General features: G+C 34.3%; 2 protein-coding genes across 2 annotated transcripts in view; one reads left to right on the top strand and one right to left on the bottom strand.

The window, feature by feature from the left end:
* The window catches only part of LOC111085009, a 31,705-nt gene extending 16,716 nt beyond the window's left edge, over positions 1-14,989 (top strand). The window contains exons 7-10 of the mRNA XM_022381928.1: positions 854-996; positions 5,195-5,254; positions 5,499-5,558; positions 14,291-14,989. Of these exons, the coding sequence (XP_022237636.1) occupies positions 854-996; positions 5,195-5,254; positions 5,499-5,558; positions 14,291-14,392 (365 nt within the window). The 3' untranslated portion in view covers positions 14,393-14,989. The remainder of the gene's footprint in view (positions 1-853; positions 997-5,194; positions 5,255-5,498; positions 5,559-14,290) is intronic.
* A 4,309-nt stretch (positions 14,990-19,298) lies between these two features.
* LOC106478332 (uncharacterized protein C6orf203 homolog) overlaps positions 19,299-22,209 on the bottom strand; it is a 17,178-nt gene continuing 14,267 nt past the window's right edge. Inside the window, exon 6 of the mRNA XM_022381930.1 lies at positions 19,299-19,572. Coding sequence (XP_022237638.1) covers positions 19,375-19,572 — 198 coding nt within the window. The 3' untranslated portion in view covers positions 19,299-19,374. The remainder of the gene's footprint in view (positions 19,573-22,209) is intronic.

Below are 22,209 nucleotides of genomic sequence, written 5' to 3'. Positions count from 1 at the left end.
GGTCATTGGTGTTATTTTTGTATTGGTGTTTGTCTAATAACTGCTTGATCTTTGAGTCGTAATCGTTGACGTCTAAGATGACTATACTGTTTCCTTTGTCTGCTGGTAGAATCTTGATAGTGTCATCCCATCTTAGATGGTTCAGTGCATTGTATTCCTGTTTGGTGATGTTAGGTTTTGGTTTCCTGAGGATGGTGTAAGTTTGATGTCGGGATTGCTCAGCCATGGGTTTCGGAAGGTTTTGTCGTCCTCTACATTTGTAGATTTCTACAACAGGCAGTTGCTGTCCATTTGAAACTTAGGTTCATTATGAATACTCTGCCTAAACAATCTATCAAAGATTATCTCACTATGATTTTAATCCATTTATCCTGATGCATTATGAGCCCTTTATTTTCTCTGTTCGGTCTTTTCTTTTTTGTAAGGATAGTCTTATGTACCTAATAAGACCATTTGTTAATGTTGTTAGTTTCTGTGGTACAAATGTCAATTTAATTTTAGCGTACAATAAGGGAAGTTTTTTCCTTCAACAGTTTCTTTTATGAAGATATGTGCAAAATCATGAAAGATGAGTATGCTGCTTCTGAAAGCTGTGAAAATAAAATTATTTATAGATCTGATCAGTCACACGAGTGCTTTTCTTTTGTTTGATTTCTTTTCACAGTTTATCTTCCAGCTGATTGAATCAGTCACTAGATTATGAACGCTACAAGCTTAAATCCCTCATCTCTCTAATTCTCGTTTTTTTTATGTAGTTTAACACCTTTTATGATCATAGGAAAACTGTGCAACAGTTTGAAATGTAAGGAGGTAATATGGGTAGTGAAGTAATGTCATTTTGTTTTTGTTTCAGAGAAACTGACTGGCCATAAAAACAACAATCATGACGTAACACCACCAGTTCCACAGCAGCTGTGGTCTGAGAAAACAAGTGCTAGTATTCGACGTCAGAATACACCTGATGAGCCTCAGGTGTCTCAAAGTTACAGTACTCAGGTGTGGCATTACTTGATATTTGTAAACCAAAAATCTTGTAGGACTATTATTGGAGTCAAACTCTACATGAATAAATTTGCATCTTTTCAAAGTTGTTCAAGAGCTAAAGCAACACATTTTATAGAAACAGAGTTATTAAAACATATTTCAACTTAACATCAGTATCTCAGACTTTTTACATGTTCAAAATTGGCTCTTTATTAGCAGTATTGATTTCTCCATATGAATGTATATTTTAATTTCAGTACAACAGATGTTCTCATTAAAGGTATTTTTTCCTAACATTAATTCTAAATTAGTTTTTTTCAATTGTATTTTTCATTTTGCTAATCCAATTTGTGAACATTTCTTCATACACGTATTTTAGTTTAGAAAATAATGCTTTTTCTTTCTGAGCAAGAAAAAAAATCCTTGTCTTATGCATTCTTAATCAGGGTCAGGGCATCCTTATGAGTGATGTCAAACTCAGCTTTATTAACTTACTGTTTCAATTATCTTTTTTTTTTTAAGTATCTTTAGCTTTGCCTATTTTTCAAAAAGCTTCTCCATTTTGATTATGGTTATTACAATCTTTTAACTTTTAGAAACTGTCTTCTTTAATGTTTTGTGCTTGTAGAAAAACACAAACAGCACTTGCCTATTTGTTTCCTGTCAGCTCAATTTTTTTGAACCAAGCAGCCAAAGTCTAATCTTATTTCTTGTTGCAGTATCCACTTGCAATGATAACACTGAAATGATGCAGAAAAATCTGCTTCCAAAACATATTTACCTCTGCTGATACTATAACTATTTCTCGATCTCCAGGGTTTCCACTCTTTGCCCATCTAAGCATTGAAAATGCTTGCTCCAGTCTTTTCTACCCCACTCAAATGCCCTTGGCAATTTCTAATTTACAAATTTCTCCACCAACTTCAGGATAATATAATCACTTTTTTCTCAACAAAGCATTCAGCACGGGTTTCTATAAACAGAAGTATTGTGATTACTTACAATTTACAGTGTGACTTTGAATGTGGTTGACATTACTACAGTTATATCTTCGTTTATATTTATAAATTATTTTAACAAAAAAAACAAAAAAATATGTACCGACGGGTATGACTTCCAGAGTTAATGTTTCTACTACTGAGGCCAACCAGATCTCTTCTCTTCCACCTCTGCTATCTGGTGTTTGTCAACAGCCAGGGGAGGGGGCACTCTCAGTCGAAGCTGTCCTTGATATAATCCGTAGCAAGATGAAGACATATATGTGGACCGAGGGTGTCTCTTCGGGGGGTTCTGAGGTGGCTTTTGTAAATGACCCAGGACCAACTGGGGAGAAGTTAGACTCACTTTTTCTGGCTCCTTCTTTTACTAGGTCGGCCTCAACAGAGGATCACCTTGATCAGCCACCTCCAGCCCCTTTTCTTCAGTTGGTTTCTCGGGTTTGTGAGGTTTTGGGGTCTCTCCTATTGCATTTGACTACTCCTTCCTCATTGGCAGAAAGGATGGCAAGTGACTACTTTGGTTTTCCTCTTTCTCCTGATATTGCTGTTCATGCTGGGAGATTTTCTGCTCAGTTACATGATGGGATAGCTATGCTTTTTCTCCCATGTTTATTGGAACAGCATGCTTTGGCTTATCACCACCAGGAGGAGGTATATTTAGATTCTCAATGGAGGGACCTCCTTTCGGACCTGTGGGGGTCTAGATTGGAACCTGTGATCACTTTAAACAGAGCACAGTTTTCTTGGATTTGTCTTACTCTCACGACTGCCATAAGGTATTTATGTTTGATCCAACTTTTATTTGAAGCCTATCATATTTATCTTCAATCCAATTTTTTTCTTAAGCCTATCAACAAGTTGAGGATTTTACTGATGCCTACCACAGTCAGATTGTCTTCTTTAGTTCTTTCTCTGGTTTCCTGGCTGGTTTGTTGTTGGGATTTATTGAGTAGAGATACTTTGTTAGAAAGTATTTTGTTTACCATTTTCTGCCCTCAGGGAGTTAGGGGAAGCTCCTTTTCTCCATCACATCTTGTTTGCTGGAGTTTCAGAGATATTAGAATCACAAATTGATTCTGCTGGTTTACATTTTTCTTTATTTTCATTGTCTTTCTTGTGCTAATTTGGGAGTGTCGGCTCATAGTGTTTCCTGTCATCCCCTCCTTCGGCTTCCAGGTATATTGGTTCCCATTATATAGTCCATCCTTATTCTCAAGGGTCTTTGGCTCGAGCGAACTGTCGACAACAGCATTGGTGACTATCCCATGGGCATGGAAGCACAATTACATCACTTTCTGGACATCTGGAGTTCTTTCACCAGGGATCCATGGGTACTCCATCTTCTGGTTTCAGGGTTGGTCATTCAATTTACATCCCCTCCACCATTATCTGCACAACTGGTTGTTTTTTCACCTCCAACAGATTCACAGCGAGTGGAGCTTCGTTCCCAGGCCATAAGAGAGTTGTTAATCAAAAGGGCAGTAGAGAGGGTCGATCCCATTCTTCCGGGATTTTATTCCCATTTATTCATTGTACCCAAAAAGACAGGAGATTGACGTCCAATCATAAATCTGTCTCAACTCAACCAATTTTTAGATCCTCCTCACTTTACAATGGCATCTTTTCTCAACCTACGATGACACTTTGTGCCAGGGCTCTGGATAACCAAGTTCAATGTTACTGATGCTGGCCTATACTGATGATTACTCATATTCTGTTCCACTTTTGATATAGGAACTGAGTTCCAGGTGAAGAGTGGTTCCTCCACTCTTCTTGTACCATCTTTATCTTGGTACACTCCTGTTCTATATAGACGCATTCTGTAAGGTTCATGCCTGCATTGGCCCTTCCACCTTCTCAGTGTGGGATTCTAGCTATAGTGTCAGCAGAGGTAAGTGTGTTTTGGAAGTTCACATTTGTTTAAACTGAAAATCCATTTTCAATAGTACTTACCTCAGCTGATGCTCTCCCACCCTACTTTCCCACTAAAAGCCAGTTTATGTCTCGAAAAAGTGATTACATTATCTGAATGAGGTGCTTATACATAGTACCTAGATAGAGGGCACAGTGAAGTTGGTGGAGAATTTTGCAAATTAGAATTTACCAAGGGCATTCGAGTGGGGTATAAAAGACTGGAGCAAGTGTTTTCAATTCTTAGATGGGCAAAGAGTGGAAACCCTGGAGATTGAGAAGTAGCTATAGTATCAGAGGAGGTAAATATTATTGGAAATACATTTTCAGTTTAGGAAAATGTTAACTTAAGTGCCTATATATATTCCAGATTGTAATATTGATTGTTTTGAATTATTTTACACATTTTTATTTTGTTTTTGGCTCCAGGCAGGCTTAATTCTTCTTAACGTCTCTAATTCTATCCAGATTATTAGTTCTTTTCCCAAAATTAAGTTCATTTGTTTTTACCAATAATTTTGACTGAGATTTGTAGTTACGTCCCTTCTCAGCAATTCCTTCTTATGAGACCTTTATGTAATCTTGTAATCTGTGTGTGGTTGTAGTTGGAAATATTTCATTTTCCACATTTGTCATCCATATGGTTACCCTTATTGAATTAACTTAATCAGCTTTACAGAGGATTTATTTGTCTGTTGGAAGTGACTTGCAAAAAACTACTTCACATCTTGTCAGTTTCAGCATGCTACTCATTCTTTTATTGTGTAAACTTTATGTGGTGGGTTATGGATGACATAGTCTGGCTTTTAAACCACCATATGTATTTGTCATGTTATAAGCCTTTTTATCCCATTTGTCATGAAATCATTTAACTCCCATTTTGCCCCATGTTTCATGAACATTAAATTTCTGGATAATCTATATATTTCAAAGTATAAATGTAAGGTAACATTTTAAAAAGTGAAATTAATTTCAAATAGATAATTACCTTATTTGTATTCATCTTCTTTCCCATCTTACGTTTGTCTTATTTCTCAATTTAAATGATAATTTTAGATGTTGATTTAAGCTAGTCTCTTTCTGAGCATTTGCAATTACATGACAGAAAACTATTGGATTGATTTTATCTTTTGAATCAAAATTTGGTTGTGACATTGCTGTTAAAAATATTGGAGAAAGCTATTATTTATATACAGGTAAGTTTTATTTTAAAATAATTTTACTTTAAAAATTTTATTTAGAAAACAATTGTAAGGATAACTGATACTGTGTCACTGTCTGTATTATCCTCTCTTTTACAGGATGAACGTCGGAAGCAAACACCTGAAAAACCATTACTGCTTAGTGCAACCAAACATAAGGTTAGGATTTTCAAAAATATTTTTATGTGAATGTAGTTATTCTGCATTTCTTAAAGTTGCATAATCTCTACAAATCTAGGAAAGATCTTGCTTTGTTTGTGATATAAATAGACTACACAAGAATAGTAACTTAGAAACATATTAAAATTTTTACTTGAATTATACACTTATTTTACAAATTTTATTTTGAAAAAAAGCTGAAAGGATAACTGTGTCACTGTCTGTATTATTCTCTCTTTTACAGGATGAACTTCGGATACAAACCCCAGACAAACCATTAATGCTTAGTGCAACCAAACATAAGGTTAGAATTTTCAAAAATATTTTAATATTAATGTAGTTACACTACATTTCTCAAATTTGCATAATCTCTTTGTAATTCTAGGAAAGATCTTGTTCCAAAACATTCATACCTCCGCTCCCATTTATAGCTATTACCCGATCCCCAGGGTTTCGTCTTTGCACATCTAAGCATTGGCCTGATTTTTTCTCACTTGCTCCAGTCTTTTATACCTAGTCAGTTGCCCTTGGTGATATATATATCTTGTGATACTCTCCACCTACGTCAGTGCGCCCTCTATCCTGGTACTGTATTAAGTACCTCATTCAGATAATTTTATCACTTTTTCTTGTCAAAGCATCACCAAGACGTTCCCAGTATTACGATTGTTCCTGTGATACTTTGAACATTATTACGCTATCTAATTGATTTCATAACAACAACAATAATAATAATAATCTAAAAAAAATTTCTTTTCAGATTGGCAAGCCGATTATGGTATGAATTCCCAGATTATTATTTCCGAAACGGAGACATATTAGGTCTCTCCTCTCCCACCTCTGATACCTAGCATTGCACAACAATCAGGGGTGTCACTCTTGGTTGAGACTGTCATTGATCTTATATGCAGTGAGATGGAGACATGTATTTGGATTTGTGGTGGTCCTCTGGGGGGGGGGGGCTCTGAGGCTGCATTTGAGGACAATCCTCGACATTTTGAATTCGCTTTTCCTGTGCCTTCTGTTAATCTGTTGGATTTTCAACTCCCTGTGGGTCAGTGGTAAGGTTAAGGATTTACAGCATTGGGTTCGGGGGTTTAATTCTTTGGGGTAGATGCAGCAGATGGCCCGCAGTTGCTTTCTCTTACAAAACAACTTTTACCTCACAATATGCTGTTCCAATCAATGATAATCACTACAGTCTTTAAATGACCTATGAAAAACGAAAAGGAGGCTACTTTGGGATAAGCTGCCTTTGATTTGTTTTTTTTCTGTTAGTTCTTTGAGTGTGTAATGCTTTGGGCTTTTTCCTGGTTGCTTTTGAGCCTGCAACTTAATTTTTCTCCATACACAGAAATTATGGTTCATGCTGGAAGGTTTACTTCTTATTAAAAGAAGGAAGAGTTAGACCTTATCTGACACATTGTCGGAACTAAGTAATTTCGCCTACTATCACCAAATAATTTCTGCTCCTCAAATTTTGGGGTTCTCAGGTGGAGTTTGTAGTTCATTTATATAGGTCTACTATGTTCCCTGATGGGACAGAGTAAGTCTACAGGATTACAATTCATCTTCAGCAATTTATTTACTTTCAAATCTCTTTGCTAGAAGACTCAGGATCACTGGTTTAGTGAGGACGAGCTGGATCCATTGTTAACATGCACATTGGTTCAATTTTCGAGTTCTACATTCCTCCCTGTTGTTGTTGGAGTCTAAGTTCATCAGCTCCTACACGGGGTCATAGTTCCTTCCCTATTCGTGAGTGCCAATCTTTGACATCAGCTCCTTGGTACATTGGTACTCAGAATTGATTCCGTCTATATTCAAGGATTGCCAGCAGAATCAATGATTATTGTATAACTTCAGGTGCTGTAAGGGCTCAGTTTCAAGATTTCTGAATGTATAGTAATCTTACCCATTGGTCCAGATGCTCTGCAGGTCCTTGGGTCACAATTAGTCATTCAGTTCACATCTTCTCTACTATTATCCACCCAACCTGTAGTGTTTCCATCTCCCACAGTTCATTGGGACTTGGAACTTAGTTCTAGGGTTATCTGAGTCTGGTTGGTCTGAGGGTAGTGAGATTGTCAGGCTAGTTTTATTCCTGTTCGTTGTTGGGCCTATTAAGATAGGAGATTGGTGTCCAGTCATCAATCTTTCTTGTCTATATCAATGCCTAGATTCTCCAATGTTCATATGTTAATACTTCTTCAATCTGGGATTATAGGTGTCCAACTTGGTTGTAGTTGGCTTCTATCTGCACTTTGCCTTAGCAGTGTAGTTCCACCACTATTGGTGTGATGCACAAAGGTCAGGTACTTCAGTTCTGGGTTTGTTTCATTCGGCCTCACATAGGCTTAACATGGGTTCTACTATATTGTATAAGTTTTCCTGTCCCTTTCATTCCAGCGAACTGTGCACACACCATTCCATGGATAACTGGTTACTGCTGAAATTGGTAGATCATCACATTCTGATTCTGCTTTCAGATACAACTCAGGCACGCTTCTCTTTCAGGACTGTAACTTCTAATTAAGCTCCAATTCAACATGTCATCAGTCTGGGTATTTTTTATTTTTCATCTCTTCTCTCAGTCAGGCTCAGCTTTATCCCATCCTGCTAAAGGCTATAGAATAGGAAGCCAAACTCTTACTCACCTCTCCTTTTCCCACTGCATGGATGGTTCTTTCTTTTCTGGGAGTGTGGGGATCACTCAAATCCTTCGTGCCTATGGGATGAGAACAAAAACGATCCTTTTATTGGTCTTTAAGCGACCAGAGATCATATACATCTATTTCGTGGTTTCCACAGTTTCCTTATTCGAGATTATTCTTTGATCTCAAGGGGTTCTTAAGTTGGGACGCTATTACAATTTGGGTTCCTCTACTGCCATCTCATCAGGCTACATTTTTTTCATGAATGCCTTGCTTCAGGGATGAGGTACATATACCACCAGTCAGGAATTCCAGAGTCTAAGCATGGATGACGAGGATTCCCAACACAATATTTTCGTCCTTCTTGCTTTTCAACAGGCAAGGTCTCATGGCATGGGTTTCTTAAAGGGTAAATTATCAGGCTTCTCTCTTACTTTTCTATGGTGGTGTCTCATGTTTCTTAGGAAGGAGGCATGTGTTTTAGTGCTCCTTATTTTCGAATTTTGGACTTCCTTTCTTGGGACTAGTCTTATTTTATCACCTTTCTAGCTTGCTATGTTCCTCAGGTGATGCATGTGGTAACAGGTCAGTTGTCTCATTGTAAACAGATTCTCCTGACAGAAAAGATGTTGCATTGCAAGGTTCAATTAGATTACCTCTCATTTTGCAACTCTAATTGGTGGGTTGGCCTCTCATTGGATCACCCAACTAGTGGAAATTTGGTCTCCAGTACCTCATCATTGGGCCTTGGCACTATTGCTTTCCATTTGCTCTCCACTTCATATGTTACTCAAGGTACAAAATTTGATTTATTCCAACCCATTGTCAGATCCTGTTGATCACAGTAGATTTGTGGCTTCTGTTGTCCCTTCCGATACGTCAAATTCTTCCACTTTTTTTCAGAATCGAATATGGTGCACCCAGCTATTCAGAACCTCAAGTGCCTGGCGTATAGGTTATGCTGTCTTTCACATGGCATTGGGGTTTAATTTCTATAGTTGACATGTATCTGGCTCAGTTTCTGCTTAGTCCAAAAGTTACTTTTCTCAAAGGTAATGACATGCATATAAGCAATATTGTATTGAGAGGACGTTGAACCCTTTTCAATCACTGGTGTCAACCATAACCCGTTTTTTTTACTTGGCTCTATAAAAGAGGTTTTTGCATCTTCCACAGTTGCCATTGTTTACGATGGCTTTATTGACCACCATTCAGTTATCGCAACTACATATTTTTGAGTCCCCAGTATGCTCCAGATTTTTGTAGCTGCTGACCTATGGACATCACCAGTCTGAGTGATTTGTGCTGTTTGTCCACAAACCATTTTTCATTCTCTCTATGTCCTCAATCCAGTTCTTCTTACCCAACATATTTTCAGACAAGAAAGAGGTTCAATCCTTTTCTGTGATTCATCTGCTCACTCTTTCTCTCTGTGTCCAATCAGATTTTGATATTGGTCATGTTCAATGAGGGTCTTGAAGGACTTGTTGCCTGCATTTATCCATTTAGAGATACTAGACAACATTTTATTCTGGGCTTTCTTTGAAGGCAATGTATCTTCTGTGCATTACATCTAATCAGAATTCTCTTTAGTATCTCCTTAGCAGCCCAGTCAAATTGCTTGCTGGAGGTCACTGTGCAGACTGATATGTGGACCTCCCCCAATACCTTTATCTCACAATATTCATCTGATCTGGTAGTTTCTTCATCTGAGGGTTTTTGCCTACCCTCTGTAGTTATCATAACTATTTCTGCTAGATTAGTCAGAGAGGTATTTTATTTCTACCTTTCAAGGTTCCTTACCTTGTTTTCGCAGGATCTTGTTCTGTAGTAGGTGTTGCCCAGACAGGTGTGCTTTTATTAAAGCAATTCTGCACTAGGAACTACTATTTCACTATAATTACTACCAGTAGCAATAGGCTCTGTAAAAATGAGGTATTCCATAAGACCACCTAGGAACTCACCAGGTGGTATTATCTTATTATGCTGGACTGCCACTATCATGATTAAAGCTAAAGGGGATCCTGCCCATCCCTGTCGATCATTAGATTGAATAAATCAGGGTTGGTTTGCTTTTAAATATTTCGGGAACTTGGTTCACCTATTGCACTGTTTCCAGCACTGTTCCTCAGGGCTCCCCAATGTGCATTACTTCTCAGATTCCACTTGTGGAGCTAGGGAGTCCTTACCACACTTGGTTTCCAGTCATTGGGGTGGTGGACTTTTCATCCAGAGTGTTAGAGTGAATTCCTCCACTCTTGGAGAAGTTGTCAAAGTTGGGGGCCCTCCTACCTGGATGTTTTTTTCCCAGATATCAGTCAGAGTGGTGCCAGCCTATGCGGGAGCCTACTCGTAATACCCGTTCAGATTTGATGCTCTGCAATCTGGATGGGGTGTGCATGGCCCTTCTTTCTGATCAATATGGGTTTGGTATATTGTTCATGGAAGGAGGTACACTATCTCTTTGTAATTCCGAATGCAGAGTGATCCCATCTTGGTTCCTTGGTTGAGCACAGTTGTTCCACAGCCTACCCATAATTCCAGGAGCAAGTGGAAGGCTTCTTGTCCACTCGTTTGGGGAGTGAAGATGAATGTTCATAATTCTAGACCAGATGAGTTCTGTTCCTTTGGTTGAGTAAGGCATACACGGTTCTGTCATTGGGCTTCTTCGTGTGAAGTAGAAGGTTTTTATGCTTTATTATTGCTTACTTTTTCATCATGATTCTGGTGGTTTGGAAGGCATTACTCTATGGCTACAGGTTGGGATCCAATGAAAATTATATCTATATATAACATTGCAGTCCAATTGCCCTAGCCACCAACGTGGGATATAGGGACCAACACCACTAATTCCAACTCCGAGTAGTGGAACCTCGGCTAACTGGTTGGGGCTGGCCTATAGTGATGATTGCTCATGTACAGTTTCACCCTTGATACAGGAACTAAGTTCAGGGTGAAGAGCATACCTGTTATGGATCTAGTGCGGTTCCCCCATTTGGGTGACAATCTTATCTTGGATGCTTTCTGTATGGATAATGCCCTCACTGGCCCCTCCACCTTCTCAATGTGGGATTTTATCTGTAAGTGGGATTGGAAGTATATATATTCTGGAAGTTAACATTTTCCTAAATTGAAAATATATTTTCAATAATACTTACCTTCGTTGACACTCTTCCTCCCAACTAAGAGCTGGTGTTAGAGACTGGGACAGTATCAGTCTCGAAAAAGTGATAAAATTATCTGAATGAGGTGCTTATATACAGTACCAGGGTAGAGGGTGCATTGATGTAGATGGAGAGTATCACAAGACATATATGGCCAAGGGCAGTTGAGTGGGGAATAAAAGACTGGAGCAAGCGAGAAAAAATCAGACCAATGTTTAGATGGGAAAAGATGAAACCCTGGCAGTTGAACAATAGCTCAATTTTTAATTTAGGAAAATGTTAACTTTTGTTTGTAATATAAGTTAATTAAACTAAAAAGTAACTTAGGGGTATGTTCAGATTTTTTACTTGAATTGTACACTTTTCTAATCAATAGAATTTTATACAAGCCTGGTCTGATGAACTTGTATATCAATTTGTGGAATAGAAAACACAATCAAAAGTTTAAAGTTTATTGTCATTCAATAAAGTTTTAAAATAATTTATAAAGAAAAATGTATTATTAATAATTAAATTAATGGCATGTACTTTCAAGTAGCTAAATTATAGTTAAAACCCTGTTAATAAATGGTAAAATTATAGCATAGTTCGAGGACATCAATAATGCTTATGTTTATTATATATTCTCCTGAAAGGCTATACTTTGTGGCATACCCTGTACGAGTCTCTGAATGGATTTCTGGGTAATGTTTTCTCATTTCCATAACATTTTATAGTTGCTCCAATGTATTTGGTGGATGAGGTAGATGTTAAATCCTCCCCTGAGGTTTTTGTGTTTGGTGGGGAGGCAGATGTGAAATTCCCCCCCTGAAGCTAGTTCAGGTGTATTTGGTGGGTGGGATAGATGTTAAATCCTTCCCTCAAGTATGTCTACGAGTGTTTTCAGGTACATGTTAAGTCTTTCTCTGAAGTTGGTTTAGGTGTATTTTGTGGGTGAGAGGTAGATGTGGAATCCTTTCCTGAAACTAAGCCAGGTGTATTCAGTGGGTAAGGTAAATGTGGAATCCTTTCCTGAAGGTTGGCCAGATGTGATCTACAAGGTTTAGGTTCAGAGAAAATTCTGGCCAATCCCATGTTACAGTAGTTTTCTGTTCAATGTAGACAGTGACAATAGACAATATGGGCACAGTGGTGCTGAGTGTTATTGTCTATCAAAATTTAATCAGATCCAATGGCACCAGGATAATGATCTAACTGTGGTTACCTTGATATTATCCCTATAGCACAGCATTTAGAACACAGTTCCTAATAATGTACATATCATTAAATTCATTGTAGCAAATTTTCCCTCACCATCACAGAGATATCCTGATCCTTTCATGTAGTCATGCAAATTTTCTTTCAAGGGCTATCATGGAAGCCAAAGTAGACTCTGGTCTTGTCTTTAAAAAAGAACTGGTTGCCAGTGATATCATTGCTATTTGTGATGATTTTGACCCTACTGTGCATAAGCTTGTTGAAAAGTTCTTATATTGGCTAGGTACAGTCTGTGTCCATTGTTTGGAATGTGATTTGAACTCCAGTAGCTTAATGGATTTGGTGATTGTGTCTCAAAATATTGGTAAAGTTGTTGAACCTAGTTACCAAGACAGTTGTCATGGTTCTATATTGTGGGAACTTACTGTTACTTCTCAGACAGTCTTTGATACTTCATTGTCTTTTATCTTGTTCACAACTTACTTTCTGACATTCATAAGTGATGGGCCCATTTTCTCAATATTAGATTAATTCAGGAACTTGACCGGGTACATATTAAAGCATTCCAAACAGTTTGTAAGTTTATTCAAATGATACTTTGATTTCTTTCTGTATGAAGTTCACCCACAGTCTGACCTCTGTCACTAACTGACAGGTGAAACATGTACTGTATGACCTCTGTCACTAACTGACAGGTGAAACATGTACTGTACATGGACAATACTGCAATTACATGTTTTAAAAAGACTATTCTTTAGTTCAAAGGAATATTTCTTATCTTTTTAAAATTTAAAAAATTGGCAGTTGACATAAATCCTTAGAGCCTTAGTTTATTTTGTCTGGTTTATCAATGTACCATTTCTCAAAATTGTCATAATGTTGAGCCATTAATGCTACCTAACATATAGATTGTGATGTAATTAAAATTGTTCTTTTCAAGTTAAAAGGCATATGTTGTGCTAAGTCATAAAAATTTGCTAAAACGAAATTTAATTTATCTGTGAATGATACTGTAGGTAAAAAAAAACAAAAAACACATTTTGTTTATAATTTAAAAGTAATTTTCATAATACCTTCCAGAACTGTACTTTCCTTATACTTGATTTGAAGCTTTTATATTATTATCATTTATTTACTGTTGTAATAATAAGCAAATAATAAATTATTAAAAACAACTCTGGGAAAATTTAAGCCAACTGTCAAATGAGGTTAGGGTTCATACATTCCTGAAAGAACTGGGTGGGGTACTGCACTTAATGCTTCAAAGCTTATAATATGTTTATACAGTTCATAAATTAAACAAAAATACATTACGTAAGAGATCTAATTTATAATCCAATGTTTATTATATTTATTATCTGGCTTAGTGAGGTATGTGACCACTGATTTACATGAACTGAAACTAATTTACATCAAAATAATTTTAGAAGAATAATATAATTACCCATATAGTGCTTTAAAAAAGTTTATATGATTTTTTTTCAATGGACTACCAAGAATTTTACCAGTATACCTGTACTCCAACTCACCCTATAATAAACTTACCAGTGTAAAATACAAAGGTGTTATGAAAACTACATATGTACAAAGTTTACTGTTTAACAGATTCACTTACACAGTTCATGAATGATTTACTTGACAGTTTTAATATATAAATTATTGCTAGTTAATCAGTTGGAAAGGATATATCTAGTATGTTGTTTTTTCTCTGTAATAAGCTTATTGACTATAGTTTTTTGGTCCGTGTGACTTCATGTTATAAAAATTCTCAAAAGTTTATACATGTATTTCAAAGAAAATGCTAAGTCACATAAACCTTCTGACATAGAGAAAAAAATTGTTTAACTAAACATTAAGACTTCTGTAGCAAATCTTGGCTTAAAGATTAATAGGTTGAAACACAAGCAACAAAAATAGTTCCAAAAATCAGTTATATTTATTAGAAACAATAGGAACAATTAGGGAGTTACTGTACATGCACACAATCTATGTCAAAACATTTGATATTTTGTTGTTTTCAGATGTATCATGGAACTGGTCCTAGTTATGAGGTTGGCTTATCATCAACACCAGAACCACCAGAAGTTACATGTCAGTTCTTAATTCCTTTTTCATTACGATAAAGTTTAAGTTAAAGATTAACATTTTAAACTATCTTTGTTTGAAATATCAAGTTAGTGAAAACCATGAAGTTGAAGATGTAAGTTTTAAACCATCTCAAGACTTGAGTGATATACTCTGTTCCTCCACGAGACATCTAAAGCTGATTCTTCATCTCCCTTCATGAGGATATTTTGTTGCTATATTTAATGCAATTTAGTTGGTGATCATGATTAAACAGTGAAATGTGACCTCCCAATGGACTTTACTAGCCGGAGTAAGTTTATATGATGTAAACAAAGAGGAATGCAGATGTACTAACACAGTGGACTTTACTAGCCAGAGTAGGTATATATGATGTAAACAAAGAGGAATGCAGATGTACTAACACAACTTTTGAACTTGATGTATTTTTTACTTTCGTTTTTAAAAAACTTCATTCATGTGTTTGAGTTAAGCCTGTTAACAATTATTTTGAGGCAGTTTACTCTTAAATTATTATACTCCTAGTTAAAAGATATTTTCCTATGATTTCAGAATACACTAGAATAAACCTTTAATGTAGTTTTATAACTGTTAATATTATCAACAGAAGAAACATGGAAAAGTTCCTATCAGTACTAGAGTAGTTAAATTTGTTCTATTCATAATAATTTGATGAAATTGTTTTGTTTTTTTAAGTGTGTCAGTAACATTTGTATTTAATATTTTTTCTTCTTTTTTTGAAATTGTAATAAACTGAGAAACATGTTTTTGTTTCCACATGAATGAGATAATGGACATGTTATTTATGGTTTTGTTAATAATATGCAAGCAGGAATTATACAGACTTACAAATGCATATAAATTTTTGTCGGATATAATACAAAATACTTGTTTTGTTATACCTTAAGTTGCAAACCATTAACATCATATTATATACAAGTTACAGTTTTTACAGTAAGTAAGATTTGTTTTTAGAACAGGTACGTTTCAATTACTGGTGCAATCATTCTCAAGTACACTAGTGATAGAAAAAACAAAATATTACTGTAAAAAGCTGGAACTTGTATATAATATAATTAATCAGTAAGTAAACTCAAAATAAAACCATTAAGGTTACAGATTTCAAGATATATATTTAAAGACTCGTGACAATGAAAACCTGACAAAGAAATTCACATCTTACTTATTTTACTGTACAGCTTGTTTGTAGACATTGCTTCAAATTCTGTACTGCAACATTCACAATAAAACTGTACAAATATCATGAAAAAGCAATAAGACATTAAAATATGGAACCACAAAGTCAAGGTAAGAAATGAGGAAATCAAGACATTTTTCTAGCATCATTCAATAAAGCATGAATATAATAAAACTAATATAAATAGTTGCATAAGGATGACACACTTCTACCTGTTACCAACCTTCATCAACTTATCAAAAGTTCTAGATGGAACCCTGAGAGGTGTAGTATTTTTTGGCTAATGCTGGACTAATTAAAAAATTACATGCCAGGAGGTGCATCAACTTATCAAAAGTTCTAGATGGAACCCTGAGAGGTGTAGTATTTTTTGGCTAATGCTGGACTAATTAAAAAATTACATGCCAGGAGGTGCAAAGTGTCATTGGTACCAAAAGATATACATACTGATAATATATATTTTTTCTTTCTCTTTTATCTATTAAGTGATTATGCCAACCCTCAAGGGGTCTCAGAACATGGTCCCCCAGGTAATTTTAATGGTCTGAGGTGCAATTTTGCATATTTCTGATATTGATTTAATAAACATATATGTCTGATTTCAGTCTGCCTTTGAAATTACTATTTAATTTCATCACGGTCAGAATACCATTTGGTACCATCAATGTTGAAGCACCTTCGTTCAATGTAACGATTAGCAACAATGCTTGTAAACATTACACGAGCAAATAACAGTCAGGAAGAACAGAGTACTTTTATTAAATGGTAAAGGATAAACATATTTTGGTTATAGTGAAATTAATTTCATAACTTTGCCCATCTTGCCATATGTTTGTTCAAATTTTTGACCATCTTCATAAGACAACTTCTATCTAAATAATAATAATAAAAAAAAGACTGGTGGATGGGTCACTGGTTAAAAACCTGTACCATACGGGTTTGTGTACTTGAACTAATTAATTAAATGAATCTAAAAGTAAAATGCTAAAATAATTTTAATTCTTCTTGTATTAAATTTAATTAGATAAGTATGATATGCAGAACACCTTGTTAATGAAAATAATAGAACTGATGAAACAGCAAAAAATGACTTCCTAACTTATTATTTTTGTCAGTATTTAAGAACATATTTTACTAATATTTATAGTATATGGACATCTCACTATTACTGGAAGGTACGAATGAAATGAGATGGTGAACTTATTCAACTGTAATTGTCCTTAACAATTAAATGTTGACCATTAATCTTTGTTTTACAAGTACTAGTATTTGTTCATAATGCTCATTGAGCAACAAACAACCATTCTTAATTGGCATATCTACTGACTATTTGTTGAACAGATTGTATATTAAAAATAAATATTAGCATCAGGACAATATCTTCAGAGTTAAACACTTTAGTGCTCAGTACTATTGTGGCATTGCTTTCTTTGTCAGTTGGATTCAACAAAACCTATGCTTCCTTTCTTTCATCAAGTGTTCAGTAAATTGCTGAAGTACTTTGTTAGACCAACTATTGTAGAATCTGCTTTTTCTTAGAAGTTTGCTTGAAAATATTAACAGGATTATTAATTAAACTCAAACTGGGACAGCCTTGTGTAGAGAACTTAATAAAAACTCAATGTTCAAATTTATACAATACCATATTAAAGGCACAAGGTCTTGCTTAACAACTTCTACATGTTTCAAACTGGACCAGGTAAGGCTTGGTGCCTTTTAATGACATTTTGAAAGTATTATTAAATTTTAGCACTGTCTTACTGAGTTTTTAATAAGGATTATTAGTGTAAAAAAAAAAGTATGACTTTTTTTTTTTCTTGTTACCAGATTATTTTACATATGCAATAAAAGAATAAGTTACATTTAAGTTCTAGGATTTGGTATATTTAATCATAGTAAGGTTAATAGATAAAGAACAAGTTTAAAATTAGGTCAGATGTAATGGGGGGAAAAAAAATATTTAAGATGAGTTATAAAGACCCAGAAGTTCCTGTCAAAGTGTAAATTACTTTAAAATCAAATAAAAATAAACATTACAGTAAATAAATAGTGTCAATTGAAATATATATATATATATATATATATACAAATTTTGAACAATAAAATTATTTAAAAGGTTTTATTCGAAGTACTGTCAAGAATACTGAAATATTGAAAAGTAGTGTGATATTTCTATGTTATTGTAATATTATTGTGTTTATTATGTTCTGTATATGTGTAGGTTTCACGTAACATGTTCAAGAAAGTAGTTAAGTTGATTTAATTGTAAAGCTTCCTTTATTGTTCTTGGAATGGATAATATCTCTTACCACCCAAGGGGATATTGCTCAATATGACATGTTGTGTAAGTTTCCTTCACGGTTTGTTCAGTTAATATCTAGAGGTTATGGCCCCATCTACGGCAATATTCCCCAGTTTGCAAGAAACATCACATTTACCAAGGGCAATTTATTCTCTTAACAAATGATTCCCATGGGTCAGAGAAACTGTATAAAATCACTGAATTTTACATTTTATGTTCATGGCCCTCGAAACATCAGATAACTTCATTTTACAGAAGAAAAAAAAATGGTATAATTCAGTGAAGTTCATGTGACTAAATGATATTTCTAGGACAAAGTGAATGAGAAAAAAATTATCCTCAGCACTAAAAATTTATATACAAGTTCATTATGTTGCACTCAGCACTTCACTATGCATAAACATTGTTTTATCTACATCATCCTTTTTGTTTACCAATAACTGTCATGGAGTACAAAGGTAGCCATAATAGATTACATGAATAATAGCTTGGTTCAGGAAAGAAAATGGGTTTTAGGAACTAGGTACATGCTGAATTTTATTTTTCTGAAATTCAGAAACTTGGTACAAATGTATAAAACCCAATCTTGATACAAATTGTTTAAAATTTTCTGACACATTTCCCGTTTTTTTTTTTTGTAATTTCAGTTTGTATTTTAATTCTAATCTTGAAACTTCAATGAACCTTAAGCAATTACTTTTCTATGAATGTTTGATAAAACTATTTTACTAATACTGGTCTGCTGCTTCTAACATGTTGCTTTTATTAACTTCTGCATTATCAGAATTTACATAACATACAGGTGCTTGATCCAGCTGTAGATATAATCTACAAATACGAAAAAACATTTTGAAGAAAAAGATAATTTCAAGACAGGTTGATTATAGCTTTCCAACCTGTATTTTATTTAATAGTAGTACAAGAAAACTTAATATTCATAATACTGATAACTTTTATATGCAAACTATTCAATAAACTAACTAAAACCTTTGACATCAAACATAATAAAAAAAAAACATTTAAGTCTATTTTTTTTTTGGTCAATTTGACTGATGTAGAAGATTTACCAATGTTATAATTTATTAGTAAGTTTTCATCCAAATGTCGGCTATCAATGTTTCATGTCCTGGAGTATCATTATTTTAAAGCAAATAATGCAAAATTGTTGAAATATATATTCTTCATGGGAGAAATCATAAAAGATGATTTTTTTTTATCATTAATTCCAGATAAAAGCCAGCTAATTACACAAATTTGATATCGAATTACTGACCCAATGTTTTTCAGTGTTTGGTGAGAAGAATGACAATTTTCAAAAATCCCAATTTACTAAGTACGTCATCACTTTTGTAACAAAATAAGTAAAGGTAATGATAACACCTGGATTAATAGTTAAAAATGCAGAAGTTTGAGGTGAATAAACAATATATTCACGACAAATATATTTTGAGCAACAAACTCCATTTATTTCACTATATGATTTGTACAAATTGACTACATGTATACTTTTTTTTTTATCTCTAATCTTCTTTAGAATGATTCCACGGTGTGTCATAGTTCTCAATGACCATATTCTTGAAACGCCGTAGTACCACACTCATCTTCTCTGTTTCACCTCTACTTTCTATTCTTTGTACTATCACACGGCTGATGTCAAGAAAATTCTCATTTTTTGAGTTTATTCCTTTGATCAAATCAATCTCATTTCCAACTTGCACCTACAAATGTAACAGATTGCCAACTATTAAGGTTACAAAGGTGTTACTTTGTCAATTTTAACATAAGTAAAATTTCACACATGTGAACAAGCAGAATAAACACTTTAGCTTTACTCCTGGTATAATCTAATTGTAAAATTTTAATGTGACAAGCCAATTATTTAAAATTATTACAAAAATGTCCTTGAAACCAAAGAAATAATAGTTCAGATGGTTTGCTGTTGCCTTGCTTAACAATTACAGTTTATTGTACAATATACCCAGATCAATAGAAAGCGAGCAAAAAACCATTTGCATGGCAAGCCATTAGGCACAAAATAATAGTTCAGATGGTTTGCTGTTGCCTTGCTTAACAGATACAGTTTATTGTACAATATACCCAGATCAATAGAAAGTGAGCAACAACTATTTGCATGGCAAGCCATTAGGCACAAAATAATAGTTCAGATGGTTTGCTGTTGCCTTGCTTAACAGATACAGTTTATTGTACAATATACCCAGATCAATAGAAAGTGAGCAACAACTATTTGCATGGCAAGCCATTAGGCACAAAATAATAGTTCAAAAAGACAACATAGCAAACTATGAGGTATAGGAATGTTAGTCCAAAAAAGTCATATGACTATCAGTAGGTTTTGGAAATGTTTGATCTAAGAGGCCACACGAATAATTATTAGTCTTGGTCATGACAGCCCAAAAGGTAATGAGGTAATCCTAGCAATGTTCAGCTAAGTATATCAAATGTATACATCTCTTATGGAAAAACCTTAGGTCATGAATGTAACAAAGATCTTTGTCTCAGAAATAAGTTTCCATTATTACTTCTCCCAACTCAAGGTTATTTGACATTTTTTTTTAAGGTAATAGAATAAGTCTAGACATCATATCAATTTTATTATCAAATAAAAAACATATAATCAATTCACATCAAAATTTTGTTTGTAACATTAGAGAAAGATAAAACTATTCAGTTCAATATCTGAACACACACACATTTTTTTTTTAAATGCATATAATTTGGTTAGAATTAAAGCTTATAAAATTGAGTTTTGGTAAACTAAAAGTATGGGCATTTAAATGCACAAAAAATCAAAAATGAACACACACAAGTGAATTTGAATGCAGCAACAATGATATAGCTTTGCATGTGTATATTCAAAATTGACATACTAATTTCATTCTACACATAGCTAAATTTTACACCTCGAAATATTAACAGCATTCTTTTCTACAAACATTAAATGAAATGTAATACTCTGTTGCTAATATTTTTGTTTAACTTGGATGTAGTGTGAAAGAGATAACTCAAACGAGATCATAACACTTAACCCATCAAACTGAGTTGGTGTAGGTACCAAGATAAAATGTTCTGAATCCTGCTAACCTCTGTCTTTGCTAAAAAATTTGTATCAAGGAAGAAATTAGTAATTTGTGCGTATAACAGTTCTGGACTCTTGGAAATCCGGAACTATTTTTGCACTTTTTGAGTCCTAAATCAAACTTTGTTTCTAGGATTTTAATGGCAGATTCGTCTCTTCATGTTTTTTCAGGAATGAAGCACTGTAGTTGCAGACATGTTACTAATTTCACATCATTTTATTTTTATTCTTTCTCTCAATTCAACCAATCAGTGCACGTGTTTAGACTCAGATGGGACCAAAGGCAGTTAGTTCAGGCATTACTATCAAGTGGATGTGGATATCACGTGAAAGTAAATAAGTATACACTGGTGCCTCGATTATCCACACTGGTCAAGGGAAAGTAGCAAATCGCAGATAACAGAAACAGTGAATAATTGAGACACTAGTGTATTTCACTGTTAGTACACTGTTTAATCGAAATACAATTTTTCAATATATTTAAGTTCCTTGTTTTAAATTATAATCTTTTTACTGTTGTTAAGTTGTCATAATCATAAAAGCCAAATGTCAGTCAGTCACACTCGATTTCTCTGAATTTTGTGAGTTACACAAGTCCAATTTTGTGAGCTACACAAGTCCAATTTTGTGAGTTATACAAGTACAATTTTGTGAGCTACACAAGTCCAATTCCTCTTTTGATTGCCCTTTCCCATTTGAGTTGAATTTAATCGCTAACATCACTCAGTTCTAATAATTAATATATGCAATAGCACAGCCTTTGTTTGAAAAATTACTGATCATATCTGAAAAATGCAGACAAAATATCAAAAATTCTAGATTTTGAATAAGAATTTTCCATATGGAAATACAGATGAAGTATTTTGGTTAAGTAATGCAATGATAATGACAAACTACAGTAAACAGTATTAAGGACAGCCACAGCTTAAGTATGAAAAATTAAACACACTTAATCACCATTTAGACCTTTGCATCTTGGTGTGACCATGTGTACTGAAATGAAAAAAAAAACAGGGTTTCCAAACTATGAATAGTTTCCTTTTCAATTTTATCCGAGTCAGTCACATTCAATAAAACTTAATCATGTAAACATAAGTATTTAAAATAAATAGTATACTTACTTTTTTATATTCACTTTAGTTTTATCTGATCTATGATACTGGACAAACTATCATAATGTATCAGTACATCAACTAATTATTACAGTAATGGCTGGAGATGGCTTGAATGGGTAATGAAGAAAAACTTTAATATAACA

Source organism: Limulus polyphemus, unplaced genomic scaffold, assembly GCF_000517525.1.
Source record: "Limulus polyphemus unplaced genomic scaffold, Limulus_polyphemus-2.1.2 Scaffold200, whole genome shotgun sequence".
Classification (NCBI taxonomy): domain Eukaryota; kingdom Metazoa; phylum Arthropoda; class Merostomata; order Xiphosura; family Limulidae; genus Limulus; species Limulus polyphemus.
Note: the sequence above shows the minus strand (reverse complement) of the source record. Positions and strands in the feature narration are given on the sequence as shown.